The sequence below is a fragment of the Gorilla gorilla genome, chromosome 1 (assembly GCF_029281585.2).
Source record: "Gorilla gorilla gorilla isolate KB3781 chromosome 1, NHGRI_mGorGor1-v2.1_pri, whole genome shotgun sequence".
In the NCBI taxonomy this organism is placed as follows: domain Eukaryota; kingdom Metazoa; phylum Chordata; class Mammalia; order Primates; family Hominidae; genus Gorilla; species Gorilla gorilla.
In genome coordinates, this window is record NC_073224.2 from 118,824,285 (window position 1) to 118,842,941 (window position 18,657).

At 35.5% G+C, this 18,657-nt stretch overlaps 1 protein-coding gene across 2 annotated transcripts in view; it reads right to left on the bottom strand.

Moving 5' to 3' along the window:
• TRIM33 (tripartite motif containing 33) overlaps nt 1–18,657 on the bottom strand; it is a 120,122-nt gene that overhangs the window by 28,724 nt on the left and 72,741 nt on the right. For both annotated transcript variants that reach the window (XM_031013474.3, XM_031013470.3), the window contains exons 5-10: nt 11,832–11,948; nt 9,033–9,147; nt 5,978–6,124; nt 5,408–5,525; nt 3,685–3,959; nt 2,821–2,985 (exon numbers count right to left, since the gene is read on the bottom strand). In XM_031013474.3, coding sequence (XP_030869334.1) covers nt 2,821–2,985; nt 3,685–3,959; nt 5,408–5,525; nt 5,978–6,124; nt 9,033–9,147; nt 11,832–11,948 — 937 coding nt within the window. The remainder of the gene's footprint in view (nt 1–2,820; nt 2,986–3,684; nt 3,960–5,407; nt 5,526–5,977; nt 6,125–9,032; nt 9,148–11,831; nt 11,949–18,657) is intronic.

Consider the following 18,657-nt stretch of genomic DNA (forward strand, 5'->3'; position numbering starts at 1 on the left):
CAAAGAAGTGGGCCCTTTCAAACTTATTCAGGAGAAGAACAGTTCAAACTCAGCCTTTTCATTTTTCTATTGATTTTTGTATAGTATCTAGGGAAAGGCAGACTTGCCAATAATTTCCCAACACATCAGCCTGGTGATATGATCTTATTTCAGAAGAAGGAAGTATGTAATAGAGGATCTGTAAACCTCCAAATTTTCAAACACCGGGGTAAGAGAACTACCATTCGGGTCATTATTCCTCTTCGACCCTTAGTCATTTTTCCAATAAAAACGATATATAATGCAGCTTGAAGTGGTAGAAAGAACAATGAATTTACAGAAAAGAAAAATGGCATCAGGTCCTGACTCTAATACTGTGTGACCTTAGACAAATCACATAATCTCAGTCATTTAGAAATGTGGATAACAATACCTCACTTGTTTCATTGTGAGGGCTGTTACGAGGATCATTTAAGACAATATAGAAGAAAATCTTAATAAAATGAATTCTACACATATAAATAAATCATTTGAAATATTTAAAAACTAAAAAGGCTTAATAACATCCAGTGATTTCTGTAGAGGTATACCCAAAGTCTAAGGAAAATGTTCTGAGATGATTCATTAGTCTGACTGTGTAGCTTCTGCGCTCTGACAAGGTGTACTTGGCCCCTAGAAATACTTGAAGGCCTTCCATGAACTAAGGGGTACATGATTATGTGAAAAGTGTGAAGGAAATAAATGTTCAGACCCTCAACCTTTTGTATGTGCTCTTTAAAAAGAAAAAAAAAATCTGATTTGCCTGAGAATGTGCCATGCTCTGCTGGATCTCCTTTTCCACCACTTTCGCAACTGCCCTTCCTCCACCCTTGACAAAAGAACACCACACCTTTGACCATTCCTAAATCTTATTCTAGGCACACTGCACCAGGAAGGAAAAAAAAAAACCTGTAGAAATAATCAAAGGTACAATTGGAAATAACGATGTTGGGTGTCTGACTCCAAAACCTGGGTAACAAACCTTCAAATGGGTTCGAATATTTGATGATTAACAAAAATGTTGTCACTGACAAAAAGTTTTTAAATAGTTTTGATAGATCATTTTCTCAGCCTATAACCTAGAAAAAATTCAAAGAATTGAGGGATATTACTATAATAAAATTCTTTTAATTCCCAAATACATAATTTTGTAAACACGTTTCCTAAGCATTACATAAAAACAAATCCCAAAAAACTAGTAATAAAAACCAATGTTGAATTCTGACTTATTTTAAAAATAAGTAACAGCATACAAACATACACAACCAGAAGCAGGAGGTAAAAAGTCTCCATCTAGCTCAAAGAAATGTATATCCAAAAGAGTTTTGTATCTTCTAATAGTCTTAAACCATGTAAACACACCCATTTTGTTTCAACAATTGTGGAGATATAACAATAACTCGGTCCACAGAAAAAGTTTCAAATCTTAATAATAACCCTATTGTCACTGGAAATTTAACAATTTATTACAAAAAAAATTTTTTCCTGCAGAAATTTACAATAGGCTAATCTATATCTATCAAATAAAGCTATCTTACAGTAAGATAAACTCTGTTGAAGAAGTAGAAGTGAAATTCAAGTCCAAGGAGAGCTTGCTAGGGTATTTGGAATTCCAGCGGATTCATTTAAAATAATGCAAAGGTTTTTTTAACTTTATAGCATCAATATTTACAATATGCTATAAAGTATAGCTTTTGAAACTATTTAAACTTAAACCTATAATGGAAATTTTAAATGAAAGCCTTCAAATGTGAGCGAGTATATATTTTTTCTTTTTTTTTTTTTTTGTTAAATAGAAACGGGGTCTTGCTATGTTGCCCAGGCTGGTCACGAACTCCTGGGCTCAAGCAATCCTCCTGCCTCGGCCTCCCAAAATGCTGGGATTACAGGCGTGAGCCACCACTCCCAGCCAAGAAGCGCATTATTTTAAAAAGCTCTTTCTGGGCGTACACGGACCAAAAAGTTGAAGGACCACTGTTCTAGGACAGTGTTTCTCCAACTTTAGTACGCAGACTGACCTGAGAGACTTAGTACAAATTTAAAAATTACTGAGTACTCCCCACCTAGAAATTCTGATTCAGTGGTTATGGCTAGGAATCCATTCTGACAAGGTCGCCCACTCCACCAAAGCTGACTGGTGATTCTGATGGTCTTTAAAACATGTTTTGAGAAACATCATTCTAAGAGTTAAAAAATAAACTCTATTATAACTAGAAATCCTATGAAAAAGTGGCCTCACTGTATACTCATATCTCCCATATAAACATAACCAGGCAAAGATTATAAAACATGTCTCTAAACACACTTATTAAAGCGTATCTACATCCTAAAAGGAAGAATATTTGAGTAGAGAAAAGGTAAAAAAAAATAATAATAATAATACATATAGTTGGCTCTGTTACTCTCAAAGCCCTTTTTATATATTAGGATCAAAAAGCCACATTAAAAGAGCAGAGCAGCATTTTCAGTAAACTAATGTTCTTGCTATTTTATCATTGCTTTTTGTGATTGTGGGTAAAATCACCAGCTCATTAGATTTTTTTCACTTCTGCAAATTGAATGGGTTAACTACATCAGGGTTTCTTAACCCACAGTATATGATGCACTTAAAGCATTTTTTAAAAGCTCTTAAAATTAAATACAAAATCTCATGTGTATGTTTATTTTTCTGGGACAAGAGGATATACAGCATTAATCAAATTCTCAAACACATCAATGACCTGCTCCCAAAAAGTGATTAAGAAAATGGTGTCTTTTAATTTTAAAATTGTAGGATTCTTACAAATGTAACTCTAGGCATACTTGTCTTTGGAGGTGTGGCTGCATCATGGAATACTGAGGGCCGCTGTGCCTGGGTATCCCTGGTATTCTGGCAGCATTCTGAGCCAGTCTCATCTGATGGGCTTGAAAAGCTCCACAGTTCATGTTGCCTCTTTGCATTGTTTGCACACTGATCAATCGAGGAGGCTACAAAAAGTAGAAATTGCAATTTATGTAATAATTTTAAAATAAATTTATCTCTTAATTATAAAATGTAATCATAAAAATAATTCAGTCAAGATAAAAGGATATAAAGTAAAAAGTATAAATAATTCTTATCGCTAGCCCCAATCCCCAGAGGACTGGTAATGACTAGTTTGTATCTCACTCCCTAATTTCCCTTGTCTCTCTCTCTCTCTCTCTTTCCCGTTCCCTCTCTTTTTCTCTATATGTGTGTTTAAAGCGTATCAACATTAACGTATCCCATCCTGGAGTAATAGTTTTGATTGGGATGGCAGTGGAGAGAGCAAAAGACACACAGTTATAGGAAAGATCTGAACAAATGCCTAAGGAACATATCAGATCCTAGGCAGAAACAGTCTGGTCCTTTGGTCCACAAAATTATACATGGAAAACAAAAAAGATTTGATGTGAAAGGATGAGAACTTACATCCTTTCAGAGTATTAGTGAATTAATTCTGTTTCCCAAGACAATTTACTTACTGCCTTTCTTCACAGCTCCCTTACATCACCATCATAACCATAGCAAATATTTAAACTCTGACTTTTGAACTCTGCTCAAAGTCTTGCTAGTAACTTTGAAATGTGTAACTTAATTATATAGGAAAAAGTGTAGTGTTGAGGGCTTCATAATTTCTATCAATAATGTAGTAACACGATACTTACCTGTTGTTGTAACATCTGAGGGGCTGCTTGTCTAGGATGCTGTTGTGTTGTTGTTGTTGTAGTTGGTACAGGTGCTGGTGGTTGCTGCATCCTCATCTGTTGCAACTGCTGATGTTTCTGTGCATATACTTGTTGTTGCATGTGCTGGAGTCGAAGCTGTGCTAAGTTAATCTGTCCAGGGGTTTTACTAATGTGGTTTGTCCCTGGAGGAACTTGCCCAACTACAACATTAGGAGTATAACCAGGAGCTGGTTTACTCTCTATTACTAGATTACCTGAAAAATTTAAAAAATGAGAATTTGCATATAATCAACTAAATCATCTACTTTGTTGAGTAATCACCATGTTTTCCTCTTTCCTCTGACAACTATCAGCACCTCAAAGCTCCAACAGTACAGCAGGGAATGGAGTCAGTTTAAAGATGATGATGATGATCAGAAACTTAATACATTCCAAAGCTGAATAAATGACTTTTGGTTATTCAGAAAAATATATTCTCTGTCCTTATTCTTTTTTACTTAGACATACAGAAAATTAAGACAGTAAAAGAGATTATCTATTAGAAGAGGCCTATCTATTCAATCTAAATCAATTCTCCCATGACAAGACTTACTCAAGGATACTCAAGATTGCCAATACTGATTCCATCTGCCTTTGAATTGCCAAAATATGCAAGGCAGAGCATTACAATGTCACAAAATCGTCTTCTGTGGAAATACTGAATGCTTTAAACAACTTATATCCTTAGACGTGATGGTTTTCCTTGCTTTTTATGGAGCCATTGCTTTCTAGGGATAGAAGCCAAATTTTAGGAAGATGTGATTTAAGGCACAGGTTGACAGGCTTTCCCTGTAATGGGCTATAGAGTAAATATTCCATGCTTGGCAGGCCACACAAGATCTGTCTCACAGTCCTTGGTTTTTGTTTGCTTTTACAACCAGTTGAAAATCTAAAAACCATTCTTAGCTACTACGTCACACAAAAACAGCTGGCTGATGTCAGAACTAAGGCTATAGCTAAATTTGAATATAATTTTTCTTTTATGCAAAGATTACTTTTTTTTTTTTTTTAAACACAAGGGCAACCAGCCTCTGCTTTTACAATTCCCACTGTTTAGGACTTAACTGTTCTGAAAGTGAGTTTACTCAATCTGTAAATAGCTCTCTAATTGCTAGGAAGTTTGTGTGCATGTGTTTTAACTGAGCTCTCTGTAACTTTCATCTATGGTCTTTAGGTCCACACTATGCTGTAACAAAAGCAAAATCCATTTCTCTTCCATGTGAAAAGAGCTACTCTTATCTTTCAAACATTCCTCAGGACCTAACTACTGGACACATTGGCATCCTAAAAGTCTGTCGCTAATGCACAATTTGGCTTAATTAAACAACTAAAAATCTATGAAATTATTCCAGACAATGAATCATTTGCTAAGATTTCTATATGAAACAGTCAATATAAATTTAAAAGATGGAGGGTCGGGGGACTAGAAACAGCACACATTAAAAAACAACATACAGAGTAGACTCTCAACTTTCTTAAGATGTAATAACAGCCACACAAAACCACAGCTAAAGTGAGTTTCCAATGAATAACAACATATTTTTACATAAAATGTAAAACATTAGTTTTATAAAGTTAAAAATTTTATCTAAATTTGCTTTAAGTATTTTCTCCTTCTAATTCAGTGTTCCAAGTTATATTCATAAAACTCATTATTTCTCACCTAAATTGACTACATTCTTTGCCCAGAAGGTGGGATCACAATGGAAACGTATTGCTCCATTAGCAGCAGGGACAGGATCACACCGTGCTTTCAAAATATGACGCAACTGGAAAGTAATCTTAAAGGGAAAAAAATCCACATTAGTCTCAAAATTAAATATCAATTGGGAAAACATAAGATAAAGACATTAAGAAAAAAAGCACATATATTCCCACAGTGTCAGCCTCAGATTAGGCAGCATCAACATTTAAATTAGCAATCAAATCAAATATACATACTTGAATTTCTGCCATTTTGGGTAATAAAGTGCATTAAGATACTAGGTATCTTCAAAAGAGTACATACTATATAATTCCACTTATATGAAATTCTAAAAAATGATAGAAATCAGATTAGTGGCTGCCTAGTGGAATGAGGAAACTTTGGGGGGTGGTGGAAGTTTTCTGTATCTTGATGTGGTGGTGGTTACATTTGCCAAAATTAAAATGTATACTTTAAACAGGTGCAATTCACTGAATATATATCTTAATAAAGTCCATTAAAGAAAAATAAAAACAGTATGTGTCTCACCAGTCGCTTGCTGTATAGTAGTGCTGTGCTGCTGCCACTTGCAATTGCCCAATTTGTGAAGTTCATAACATGCTTCACCTGCCGGGAAAGGCCTGTGATGTCATTCTGCTGCTGTAGTAACTTCATCTGTCTTTCCTTTGTAACATTCTGAAACAGAACAAGAGCTTCGCTGTAGAATTCCATATGAAAAAAAATCAACCCCACATTTCTAATGCAAATGGGCACAATACCTATACTTCCTTTAAAAATGGGCTAAGTGAATAAGCTCCATGATTATTTAGCAAGCCTATCATCAGAGGAAAAGCCACTAACAAAAGTGGGACTAAAAGTCAGTTCTCTAAGCTAAAAAGGATATTCCACATATAGAAATGAATGTTAGTTAATGTCACTTTTCTATCAACATGTCTGTTAAAAATAGTGTCTTCCTATTAATCTAATATATGGTATTTATAGCATAAGGAGCTAACTTTAGAAATAAATTTATGTAATCTTAATATACTTTAAAGGCCAAAAAAATTTTGTGTCACCAGTGCCACCTCCTGGTATGGCATGAGAATGAAGTTAAAATCTCTCTTAAATATATAAGACAAAATGAAAAAGATAACTTCCAGAGTTCTAAGAGTAGAATTAGGGAAACTTTTGATATGACAGAAGTTCACAGAGAACAAAGAAGTAGGACTGACCAAACTGCAAAAACCAATTTCAGAGAAACACTGCAAAGGAAAAATAAACTGCTTTATGGGAACTAAAATCACCCCAGGAGGGATGGGTAATGTCCTACATACTTTTGACATTCAACATGCTAAAACAACTCATCTACTACTTTCTTAAGAACTTTCTCCCAAAAATGACTCAAGTTGGTTTTTCTGGACAATATTTTTCCTAAGGAAAGAAGCTGTTCATTTTATAATGTAAACCAATGGATAAGAGTATTCAACTGAGAGAAGTTTGGTTTACTACATTTCTTTTATAAAGCTTAGAAAAACGTTTCTTCTACAAAGTATAAGAACATATTACACTAGAAAACATCTATTTTAAATTTATCATCACGTTAGTAGTATGTGGCATATTTACCATTAGGTATTTGTATACACTTTAGCCTTAAGAGGCTTTTTTTTTTTTTTTAAACAGAGTCTCACTCTGTCCCCCAGGCTGGAGTGCAGTGGTGCAATCTTGGTTCACTGCAAACTCCACTTCCCAGGCTCAAGGGATCTTAAGAAGCATCTTTTAATTCAGAAACTCTTGAAATGGTTTTACAAATACTATTTTAGATGTACAGCTCAAATGTATTACAGTAAGTTTAAGTGTATCAAAAACAGTTACTAAGTGCTCTCTATTCACATGGGTCCTTTTGGGGAGAAAAAACCTATTAGGGTTAAATGCAACAGACTGGTGTACAGTAGGAAAAGGGACCCACAACTTATTCTGCACAAGAGTACGTTTTTTTTTTTTTGAGACGGAGTCTCGCTCTGTCGCCCAGGCTGAAGTGCAGAGGCGCAATCTTGCCTCACTGCAACCTCCACCTCCTGGGTTCAAGCAATTCTCCTGCCTCAGCCTCCTGAGTAGCTGGGATTACAGGCATACACCACCACGCCTGGCTAATTTTTGTTTTGTTTTTTTTTTTTTTTTAGTAGAGATGGGGTTTCACCATGTTGGCCAAGCTGGTCTCGAACTCCTGACCTTGTGATCCACCCACCTCAGCCTCCCAAAGTGCTGAGATTACAGGCGTGAGCCACCGCACCCGGCCAAGAGTACTTTTAATCTCACAAATTGTGTTTCACTGGAAAGATGTATTCCATTCAGAGATAACATTCTACTGACATCATTTCATTTTTATGTAACTATGCACCTAATATTTTTAAAGGATTCTATGAAGAGATGGGACAGAAAAAAAAAAAACTATTGACAATTTGAGGTTAATGGAAGTAATCAAATAAATCATTTCATTATTACTATTCAATGGTGCAGAAAAAATAATCCCCATATCATCTGAACCTAGTTAAGAGCATGAAATCTTCAATCAGAAAATATTTCTCTTTCCAAAATTTCAACTTTCCAGAGCATGAAATTTTCAATCAGGAAACACTTCTCTTTCTGAAACTTCAATTTCCCAGAAAACTCATATTTGAAATTTGCTAAAAATAAATCAAATTGGCAGTGGAGACTTTGATTAAAAATTTAGATTTCATGAACTGACTAGATTTTAATCTAGAAACTTACACCTACAAATAAACTTCAAAATATGCAATATAAATACCTAATATCACAAAATTTTCACTAAGTTTAAGGTTTATAAATTTCAAAATGAGCAGCATTTTCTGCAAAACTATGGAAATATTTTTAAAATAAGGTAAAACACACAAATGACTCAAGCAGAAGCCCAACGTGAATCTATATGGTAAAATTAAATTGAGGCCCCATCTTAAGGGGGTGGGGAAGAAATGTGGTGGGACTACTTTGCCTTTATGTACATCACATTTTAGTAACATTTCTTTTTTCTTTTTCTTTTTTTCATTTTGGAGACAGGGTCTCACTCTGTTGCCCAGGCTGGAGTGCAGGACACAATCACAGCTCATTGCAGCCTTGACCTCCCGGGCTCAGTCGATCCTCCCACCTCAGTTTCCTGAGTAGCTGTGACTACTGGTGCATGCCACCACCCTGGCTAATTTTTGTATTTTTTGTAGAGGCAGGTTTCGCCATGTTGCCTGGGCTGGGCTGGACCCCGGGGCTCAAGCGATCTGTCTGCCTTGGGCTCCCAAAGTGTTGGGATTACAGGTGTGAGTCACCATACCCAGTCTTAGTAACAATTATTTGATTTCTAAGAGGACATCACTATTTCCTAAGGTATACAGCTAAAGTCAGTGTTATTAAATTGGGCCGCAAAGTAACTAACTAGAAAAGGTCTCTTTTCCAAAAGTAAATTTTAAAAACCTTATTTTAAGTTTTACTTTATTTCCATACCCCCCAACCCATCTAAAATAGTTTTCAATAAACATTAAGAACAGCTAAAGAGCAAGAGAAGCAGTTTTTGTTTTATTTTGGCTTTGAACCATACCTCTAGCTGCTGTAAGAGAGATTTTCCTTTCTTATTAATTTCATTGATAAGGGTGAAAATGGCCACTTTAATTTCCTGTTCTACTCGTTTGTTAGTCTCATTTACTTCTTTTATCCTGAATAAGAGAAATGCATCATTAGGTTATCAACTTATCCTAGGTCTCTGAATCATCAACTGTTACAGAAATTCATCCAACTGGGCACTTAACCGAGTAATTAAAATGAAAACTTTGTCAAAATGTACAACTCATGTTTCAGCAGACCTGACCAATTTGGTCCAAACAAGTTATGTACATAGACAAATAATGAAACTAATATTTAGTAATTTTAAATTATGCTCATAAAGGACAGTTTATTAAGCTGGATGGCAATCTCCTTAAGTAACTATGACATGAATGTGATGCACAAACACCAGTGACTTCTGGTTAGTGTCAAATGTGGCACATTGGTTCTGTTTAACCTTGACGTTTTCCAAGAACAATGTGCAAAAGGACAATGTCACAAGCAATAATTATCTTTTGAAAGGATAATAGTTAAACATAGAAGCATTTATTTTCATTTATAACTTAGCCACTTCAAACATGGGTTCTGATACACTCCCTTCAAAATTACTCTTAAAATGGTTTCCCTTTACATACAGTAAAGGGCATAAAACATTTTCAATCCATTTTTAAGAATAGCTTTAGATGTTTTATAAGTAGGTGTAAGCACTCAAAGCAGTTATGGAAGTTTTAGGTGCAAATATGAAGTGGCTGATACTTTGGTATTTACAAAACAGGAAGTGGAGAATCCCACCAATATAAATATATAAAATGTCAACCACCAACCATAAGACATAGCTTCAATTTTTATACATTCTACTTCTGTAAAAACTATAACCCATGCTTTCAGCTCCTAAACTGCCTTTCATCTGCCAAGTTCGAATTTAGTTAACTTTAATACACTCCAAGAAATAATGTAGTTTTTTTCCTTCTCTGTACATCGTTTGGCACTTGCTTGAAAATTTTGAGTTTTGTCCTTATCTTACTAAGGTGAGTGGAAGATATTTTTAATATATAAAGGTACTAATAACTAGTGATAAGAAATATAGGTTTCAAATATAAAATGATTGGGCCAAAGATAGAAATCACTAAGTATGCTAAAAACAGAGAGTAGTTAGTCTCAGTCAGACTCCTATTGGATTTAATTAAGTCTACTGTATGTTCAATTTTGAAGAAAGAAAAAAATGTACATTAAAAAATAATGGAGATAGGTCAGTGAAAAATGTGTCTAAAAGGGGAAGTTATCAGAGATTTTAATACTGTTTTTTTAAAAACTTTCTACAGATGAAATCAATCTCCTCAACCCCGTGCAATCTTGTAACAGGTAAACCTCTTGCTCTACTTTTGTATACAGATTCTGGAACACGTGTAGAAAATATATTTAAAAAATACTTATACAATGTACACACAAAACGTCTGTATAAAAATATGGGACTGCCATATGAATCAACTCACTATATTTCCTTTGAAAGAGACACCCATCTATCATTTCTGAGAAACAGTCTTCTCCAAATCAACCGTATCACCAGTTTAACCTAAAACAACTGAACATTTCCAAAAACAAAAACCCACGAATGGAGTGTGTATGTGTGTACAATCTATAAGCTCTAAGGAGCCTTTTATTTTCTTTTGGTGACTTAAGATAAAAAGTTCTGGCAGGGCACAGTGGCTCAGGCCTATAATCCCAGCACTTTGGGAGGCCGAGGCAGGCGGATCACGAGGTCAGGAGATCAAGACCATCCTGGCTAACACGGTGAAACCCCGTCTCTACTAAAAATACAAAAAATTAGCCGAGCACGGTGGTGGGTGCCTGTAGTCCCAGCTACTCGGGAGGCTGAGGCAGGAGAATGGCGTGAACCCAGAAGGCGGAGCTTGCAGTGAGCCGAGACTGTGCCACTGCACTCCAGCCTGGGCGACAGACCGAGACTCCGTCTCAAAAAAAAAAAAGTTCTACCATGTGTAAAGTACTATTTTCATTCATTCATTCAATTATTTAATACTTTTGAGCATCTATGTGTCATTTTAATCATAAATTAATGAACTTTAATATTCATTAGAAGTCCTAATATTTTTGAGTCTATAAACACATATTAACCTTATTCATACCCCAAAGAATTTTAGTTTTAATTATGCCAGCTCAAAGTGTTTGTCTTTCTGGTGTAAGAGTCATAACTTTGTTAATCTGCTCTCTTATGGAACCTATTCTCACTTATCAATAAATTTACTTAGAAATATACCAAAGTAGAATACTTTTTAAATAATAAATGGTGATGATAATTATAAATACAATAGCAACAGCTAAAATCTAACTGCTTACTATGTGCCAGAAACTATATCATGTATTCATCTTATAATGCTACTCATAAGATAAGCACTGTTTTCAATGCTTGTTTTACAAATGGGGAAATAATTGGTCCACCCGTGATACTCTCTTCTCTATACTGTATCTTCCACACAATCTCCACTTCAAATTTTATAAGTCAACTCTCTCCATATTAATTTCTTTGCTTCCACATTTAAGGTTTAACACAGACCACAGTCTTATTAAAATAGACAAAGATGTGTCCTAAAAGGGTATACAAAAGTTTGGTCAATTAAATTTTGTTTAATTGACAAATATTATAATCCCAAATTCATACCATTTCCCCCTCAAAAAAATGTTTTCTTTATATGCTTAATATAGCAGAAAAACAGATTTAAACTGGACCCACTTCTCTTTAGTAATTCTTAAAATTATGGTTTTAAGGCAACAAACTTACCTATTCTGCACCTGAGTAGCTGCAAAATGAACATAATTCTTCTTCTCAAGAAGTTTTGCCAGTAGATTCTCAATTGCACCCTTCTGATTTTGAAAAGCTTCTTCCAAAAACTGATACCTTAAAACCAAAACAAAACTACATTTAAAACAAAACATTTATGATTAAGATTTTGGAAATAACAGCTAAATAAGTCAATCTTGAAACCTTAATTAAGTGATCAACTCTATGCTGGCCACTCATACCTTATCTCAACAGCAACTTTTAACTGGCAATCACCCATCTCCCTCCAACTCTGACCCTGAAAGGCCATTATGAAAGAAAAAAATACTCAGATAATGGTTGAGTGCTCTTATATTAGAGTGTTGATTCGGGATTACATCTTTTTAAAAATTCAAATATTGGCATAAGTTGTATACATTTTAAATCATAAAGTGTAACCGCATTATAGAAAATACTATAAAAGGAAGGGAAATCACCCATAGTTCCAACATCACAAAATTACTGCTACCACTGTAATATATAGTTCCTTAATCTTTTAATTATACATGTACTTATTTACTTATTTTTTAATAAAGACAAGGTCTATGTTACCCAGGCTGGTCTCAAACTCTTGGTCTCAAGCGATCCTCCTGCCTTGGCCTCTCAAAGTGCTAGGATTACAGGAGTGGGCCACTGCATGCAGCCTAACTATGCATTTTTAAATGCAATTATAATAATAATGAACATGCAAATTTACATCTGACTTTTATTCTTTATCTTGTCTTTATAATTACACTTAAAATAATTTTTCAGTTCTGGATGCCATGTACTGTCAAACTTTCCACAAGGGTTAAATCAATATAAAACATCACATCAACACCAGTTTTACTTTGTCAGCATGAATGCTATATGTTAAAATTTTCTAATCATAATAGTGCAAATATAGACTCTAATAACATTTCTTTGGCTACTAGGAAGCTAGAATAATAGTTTTCTTTGCTACTTTTATTTCCTTTTTGTAAATTATTTATTAGGTTTTTAAGTTATTAAGTCAACAAATATTATTTAGTTTTTTTCTATGTCCTTTTTACATGGACTAAAGAATCCATTATTGTTTGTACTACTAACAAACAGTCACAAATACAAAATGATACCATACTGTGACAAGAGATATAATTCAGGTATATATAATTTACAAGAAACCACTGCCTAAATCGGCCTCAATACCAAGAAAAGCATAGCAGAGAAGAACAGCATCTTATGCTAGGTACAGAGGCATGTTTGAGACATGTAAATACTTCAATATGGCCAAATAAAAATATACAAAAGTCAGAATATGAGACAATAACTGATAAAATCCACACATAAATACTTCAATATGGCCAAAGAAAAATATACAAAAGTCAGAATATGAGACAGTAACTGATAAAATCCAGAGGCAAACTGTGAAGGGCCAAGTATAGCACACTATTTGTGCATTTAATTCTCTAAGTAATGGAAAACCTCTGAAGAATTCTAACCAGAATGTAATAATCACATTTACATTCTAGGAAAATCATCATACAGAAATATAAAAGACCCAAAGAAGGGAATAGAAGGGAAAGACCAGCTAAAACTCTAAGACAGTAACTCATATGAGAGATCAGGGTACAGTACTGGTTGGTACAGCCAAACAAACAAGCTGGAACTGACTTTTATCAGTGAGATCAGCAGATTTGAGAGGTTATGTGTCAGTTATGGCAAGGTCCATGGTACAACCTGAAAACTAAATGCCTAGCTAAGGCACAGTCAAGAAACAAATAATTGGAAATGAGTTCACAATTACTGTGTAATTGTCTATATGGGCACTAAAATCACAAAAGTAATAATACTATGAGCATCTAAATGTCCATTGTTTCTTCAATGAAAGTCTCAGCTAAGGCAGACAAGAGGAAAGACTATGAAATTATTAACATAAAGGAAAGTTTGTTAAGATAAAGGGAAGTTTACTTAGTAGTGGGATACAAGAGGTACAAGAAGAATGGAGGACAGTAGGAGAGAAAATGTAGATCAATATGGGAATTTGTGTTATAGAAAACTGCTGGTGCACTGATTTTATTGTGGTAAAATATACGTAGTAAAATGTATCCGTCTGAACTTTTTTTTGAGTCAGGGTCTCACTCTATCACCCAGGCTGGAATGCACTGGAACCATCACGGCTCACTACAGCCACAAACTCATAAGCTCAAGCAATCCTCCTGCATCATTCTCCCGAGTAGCTGGGACTATAGACACCCGTTTTTTTTTGTTGTTGTTTTTTTTTTTACTTTTTTGTAGAGATGATGTCTTGCCATGTTGCCCAAGCTGGTCTTGAACTCCTGGTCTCAAGTGATTCTCCTGCCTCGGCCAAAATGCTAGGATTACAGACACGAGCCACCACATCCAGCCCAATTTAACCATTTTTAAGGAGAATATTTTTAAAGCTCAACTGTCTACAATGTTGAGCAACATTATAACTTGTATAAGATATTAATACCACAGGCCAGGCGTGGTGGCTCACACCTGTAATCCCAGCACTTTGGAAGGCCGAGGCAGGTGGATAACGAGGTCAGGAGATCGAGACCATCCTGGACAACATGGTGAAATCCTGTCTCTACTAAAATACAAAAAAAATTAGCCCGGCATGGTGGTGTGCGCCTGTAGTCCCAGCTAGTCGAGATGCGGAGGCAGGGGAATCGCTTGAACCGGGGAGGCGAAGATTGCAGTGAGCCAAGATCACACTACTGCACTCCAGCTTGGTGACAGAGTGAGACTCTGTCTCAAAAAAAAAAAAAAAAAAAAAAAAAAAAAGATACTAATAGCACAAAAAAGCACGTGAGTATTTTCAGAGAGTTTTTTTGTTTGTTTTTGAGACGGAGTCTCGCTCTGTCGTCCAGGCTGGAGTGCAGTGGCGCAATCTCGGCTCACTGCAACCTCCACCTCCCAGGTTCAAGCAGTTCTCCTCCTCAGCCTCCCGAGTAGCTAGGACTACAGACGTACACCACCATGCCTGGCTAATTTTTGTATGTTTAGTAGAGATGGGGTTTTGCCATGTTGGCCGGGCTGATCTCGAACTCCTGACCTCAGATGATCCGCCCACCTCGACCTCCCAAAGTGCTGGGATTACAAGCGTGAGCCACCGCTCCTGGCAAGAGGCTTTTAAAGAGGCTTTACTGTTAGATAGGGGACCCGAAGTTTGTTCCTTCGTGAAAGAGCAACATTTGATTTATCCCACATACTATGATTTCTCTACATCCAATAAAAACTATTACTATGTTAAATCTGAACAAATAAAGCAGAAATATGAGGATTCCATGCTAACCCTTTTGACTTAGCTTTATTTACATTGTGATGAAAAACAATCTTTTTGAAGGAGAATTTGATGATGTCAACAAATACGCATTTGATAGAAAGGTTAACTAGTATCAAAATTCACAAAATTCTAACTCATAAAATTTAACCATGTACAAATTCCCCTTATCCCAAAATAAATATTTTTCAAAGTCCTGTTTCTAAATATATCTTGTTACATTCATGTGAACAAGAAACAAGCAAACACACACTATTTTCCTAAATATGATATACCTAGGTAAACTGAATTTTCTTTAATCAAAATTACAGCTGAAATGTGGGGAAAGAATAACCAACAAATGAACTAAATGTAGTTTTGATTAATACATAAATACTTCAAAGTAATTTCTTAGATTTTAATCTTGCATTTTAAAGTAGTATTTATTTATTTATTTAGAGACGGAGTCTCGCTCTGTTGCCAGGCTGGAGTACGGTGGCACGATTTCGGCTCACTGCAACTTGTACCTCCTGGGTGCAAGTGATTCTCCTGCCTCAGCCTCCCGAGTAGATAGGACTACAGGCATGAGTCACGACACCCAGCTAATTTTTGTATTTTTAGTAGAGATGGGGCATCACCATGTTGGCCAGGATGGTCTCAGTCTCTTGACCTCATGATCCACCCACCTCGGCCTCCCAAAGTGCTGGGATTACAGGCGTGAGCCACCGCACCCAGTCTAAAGTAGTAATTCCTGTGGGCTTTCTTAGTCACAATGAACTATTCTCCATATTTCAAAATAAGTAAAATAAAGTAAAAATTATGTATGCCCAGGATTTAGTTAGGACAGACTAAGTAAAACTTTTTGTGCTTCTGGCTAGAATTATATAAACCTGGTAAAATTATCTGGTTTTGATCAGAATTAATCAGCATGCTTAGCTTTTTTAAATTATTGAGATATAAATTACATTTAATACAGTTTTGTAAGAAGTTTATGAAAATATGGTGCTCATGAGTAAAGGGTAGGAGATAAATAATAAAAGGGTGTTTTTTGCTGGGCACAGTGGCCCACATCTGTAAGTCCCAGGTATTCGGGAGGCTGAAGAGGCTGATGTAACAGGACCACTTGAGCCCAGGTCAAGGTCAGTCTGGGCAACATGCATACAAATATACATGGATGGGTGTTTTTTAAAAGGCTGAGAATCACTTAGCTAATAACTTCAAACTTCTGAATGTACATTATGGTCTTACTAAGTCCTGTGCTCTACTACTCTACTTGCCAAGTGATACAGTACTATTCTTAGTAATTGTCACTGTATATATTAAGTTTTGATTTTGGCACATCTAGGGAAAAATGCATCATAGTGCTTTATATCCAAACTGAATAAGAGAACCTTTTTAATAAAACCCAGTTTCATTTTTCTTCAGTTATTCCATTTTTTAAAATTAGATTAAATTTCAAACATGTATTAGAAGTCTAATTCCACTGAATCGATCACCCATTTTCAAGAAGTATCCATTCATAGCTGATTTTATCTATACACCCACCCACTCCATCCCTTAGACTACTGTGAAGAAAATTCCAAACATCATACTTTATCCAAACATTTCTCAATCTATAGATGGCAATAGCCTATTCTGATAACTTACTACATTTTCAGGCACTGGGCTAAGTATCTTAACATGCATTCTCTCATTTAACCTTTAGAAAAACTTAATGACTTAGATACTACTACTATTTTCATAGTTAAAAGCTGGATGACTTTGACAACCCTCTGTGTCTCACTTCTTCTCCAGTAAAATATAGAACAATCATCATATATACATGCACAGGACTGTCCTAAGAATTAAACTGGTCAAAACACACAAAGCAAAGCACTTAAGGCATACTAAGGATTTAATGCTTGCTATCACTGTTATTCTTAGCAGTAATTTTAAAGGATTTATACTGTTAGAATTTATATAGTTGCAAATGTATATTGTTCCTTATTTAAAGCTCTATATGAAGGGGAGATGATAACAACCATAAGAGTTCAGGAAAGGGACAGAGAGTAGGAAATGTGAGCAACTGTGAGGAAAATCTGAAAGGGCAGAAATTTCTATAAAGTATGGGAAAGACATTAAAATCCTCACATAAATAGAACAGGGAGCAAAAGCTAACTCTAATTAAATCTCAAAAATCACAGTGACATCACCTGATATCTCAATTACCTAAGACTTCATTAGAACAGGATGTCACTTTCTATTGCTGTCTTCAAAATCATTTATCTTTTCTCCTGTGATATCTAATCTTCTGGCTAGGCACGGTGGCTCACGCCTGTAATCCTAGCACTTTGGGAGGCTGAGGTGGGCAGATCACGAGGTCATGAGTTTGAGACCAGCCTGACCAACATGGTGAAACCCCGTCTCTACTAAAAATACAAAAATTAGCTGGGTGTGGTGGTGCACGCCTGTAATCCCAGCTACTCAGGAGGCTGAGGCAGGAGAACTTCTTGAACTTGGGAGGTGGAGATTGCAGTGAGCCAAGATTGAGCCACGGCACTCTAGCCTGGGCGACAGAGAGAGACTCTGTATCAAAAAAAAAAAAAAAATCTAATCTCTGTTAATCCTACCCAAAATGAAGCCCCCCATCAAAAAAAAAAAACAGTGAGCAGTGAAAAGTCATAAGTACATTAATACATGTATAACTGGCATCCCCAAAGGAGAAAAACAGAGGAAGAGAAAAAATATTAGAAATAGTAGTTATGGATAAAAGTTTTTCAAATTTGATGATCTATAGCTCTAAGAAGCTCAACATCCCCCAAGCACAAGAAACATTCAGAAGACTACACTAAGGTATATAATTTCCAAACTATTTAAAACCAGTGATAAAGAGAAATATTAAAAGCAACCAGAAGAGAAAAAAGATACACTGTATACAAATGAACAAAAATAAAACAGATTTCTTGATGGAAACAATGAGAGTGGAGCAACATCTTTAAACGACTTAAAGAAAACTTTCAGCCTTGAATTATTTATCCAGAAAAGTTAATATGAAGGTGAAACTACTAGGAGTGATAAAGATGTTCACTATTTTGACTGTGATGATGGATTCACAGTCTGTCACCACAAAGCAGAGATCTAAAACCTATACCACTACAAAGCAGAGATCCAAAAGTGTTATGACCTTAACATAACATAAGAGTAACCTGCCCCTCTATCACCTCAAAAAGACTGAATGACAATAACAATGATTCTGTGGAAGAGGAGAGGGGAGACCCTCAGAAGTTGTATCCACAAAACACTTCACATGTGAATTTTCAGACCAAGTGCACATCATCTTGGTGGTTCAAAACTTCATTCCGGAAATTTAACTGTCGGAAACTGGTAGTGCTTCCAGGCAATAGCAACAGGAAATTCAATCCTTTATTGTGGAAAGAAAGTATCTTAATTTTAGACCAAAAAAAAAAAAACTGCATAATTTTTCAAGGAAAGAGGAAAGTTCATAGTTTTAAAAGATTACATATATAAGGAAAAACGGCACCCTAAGCAAGAATCAACAGA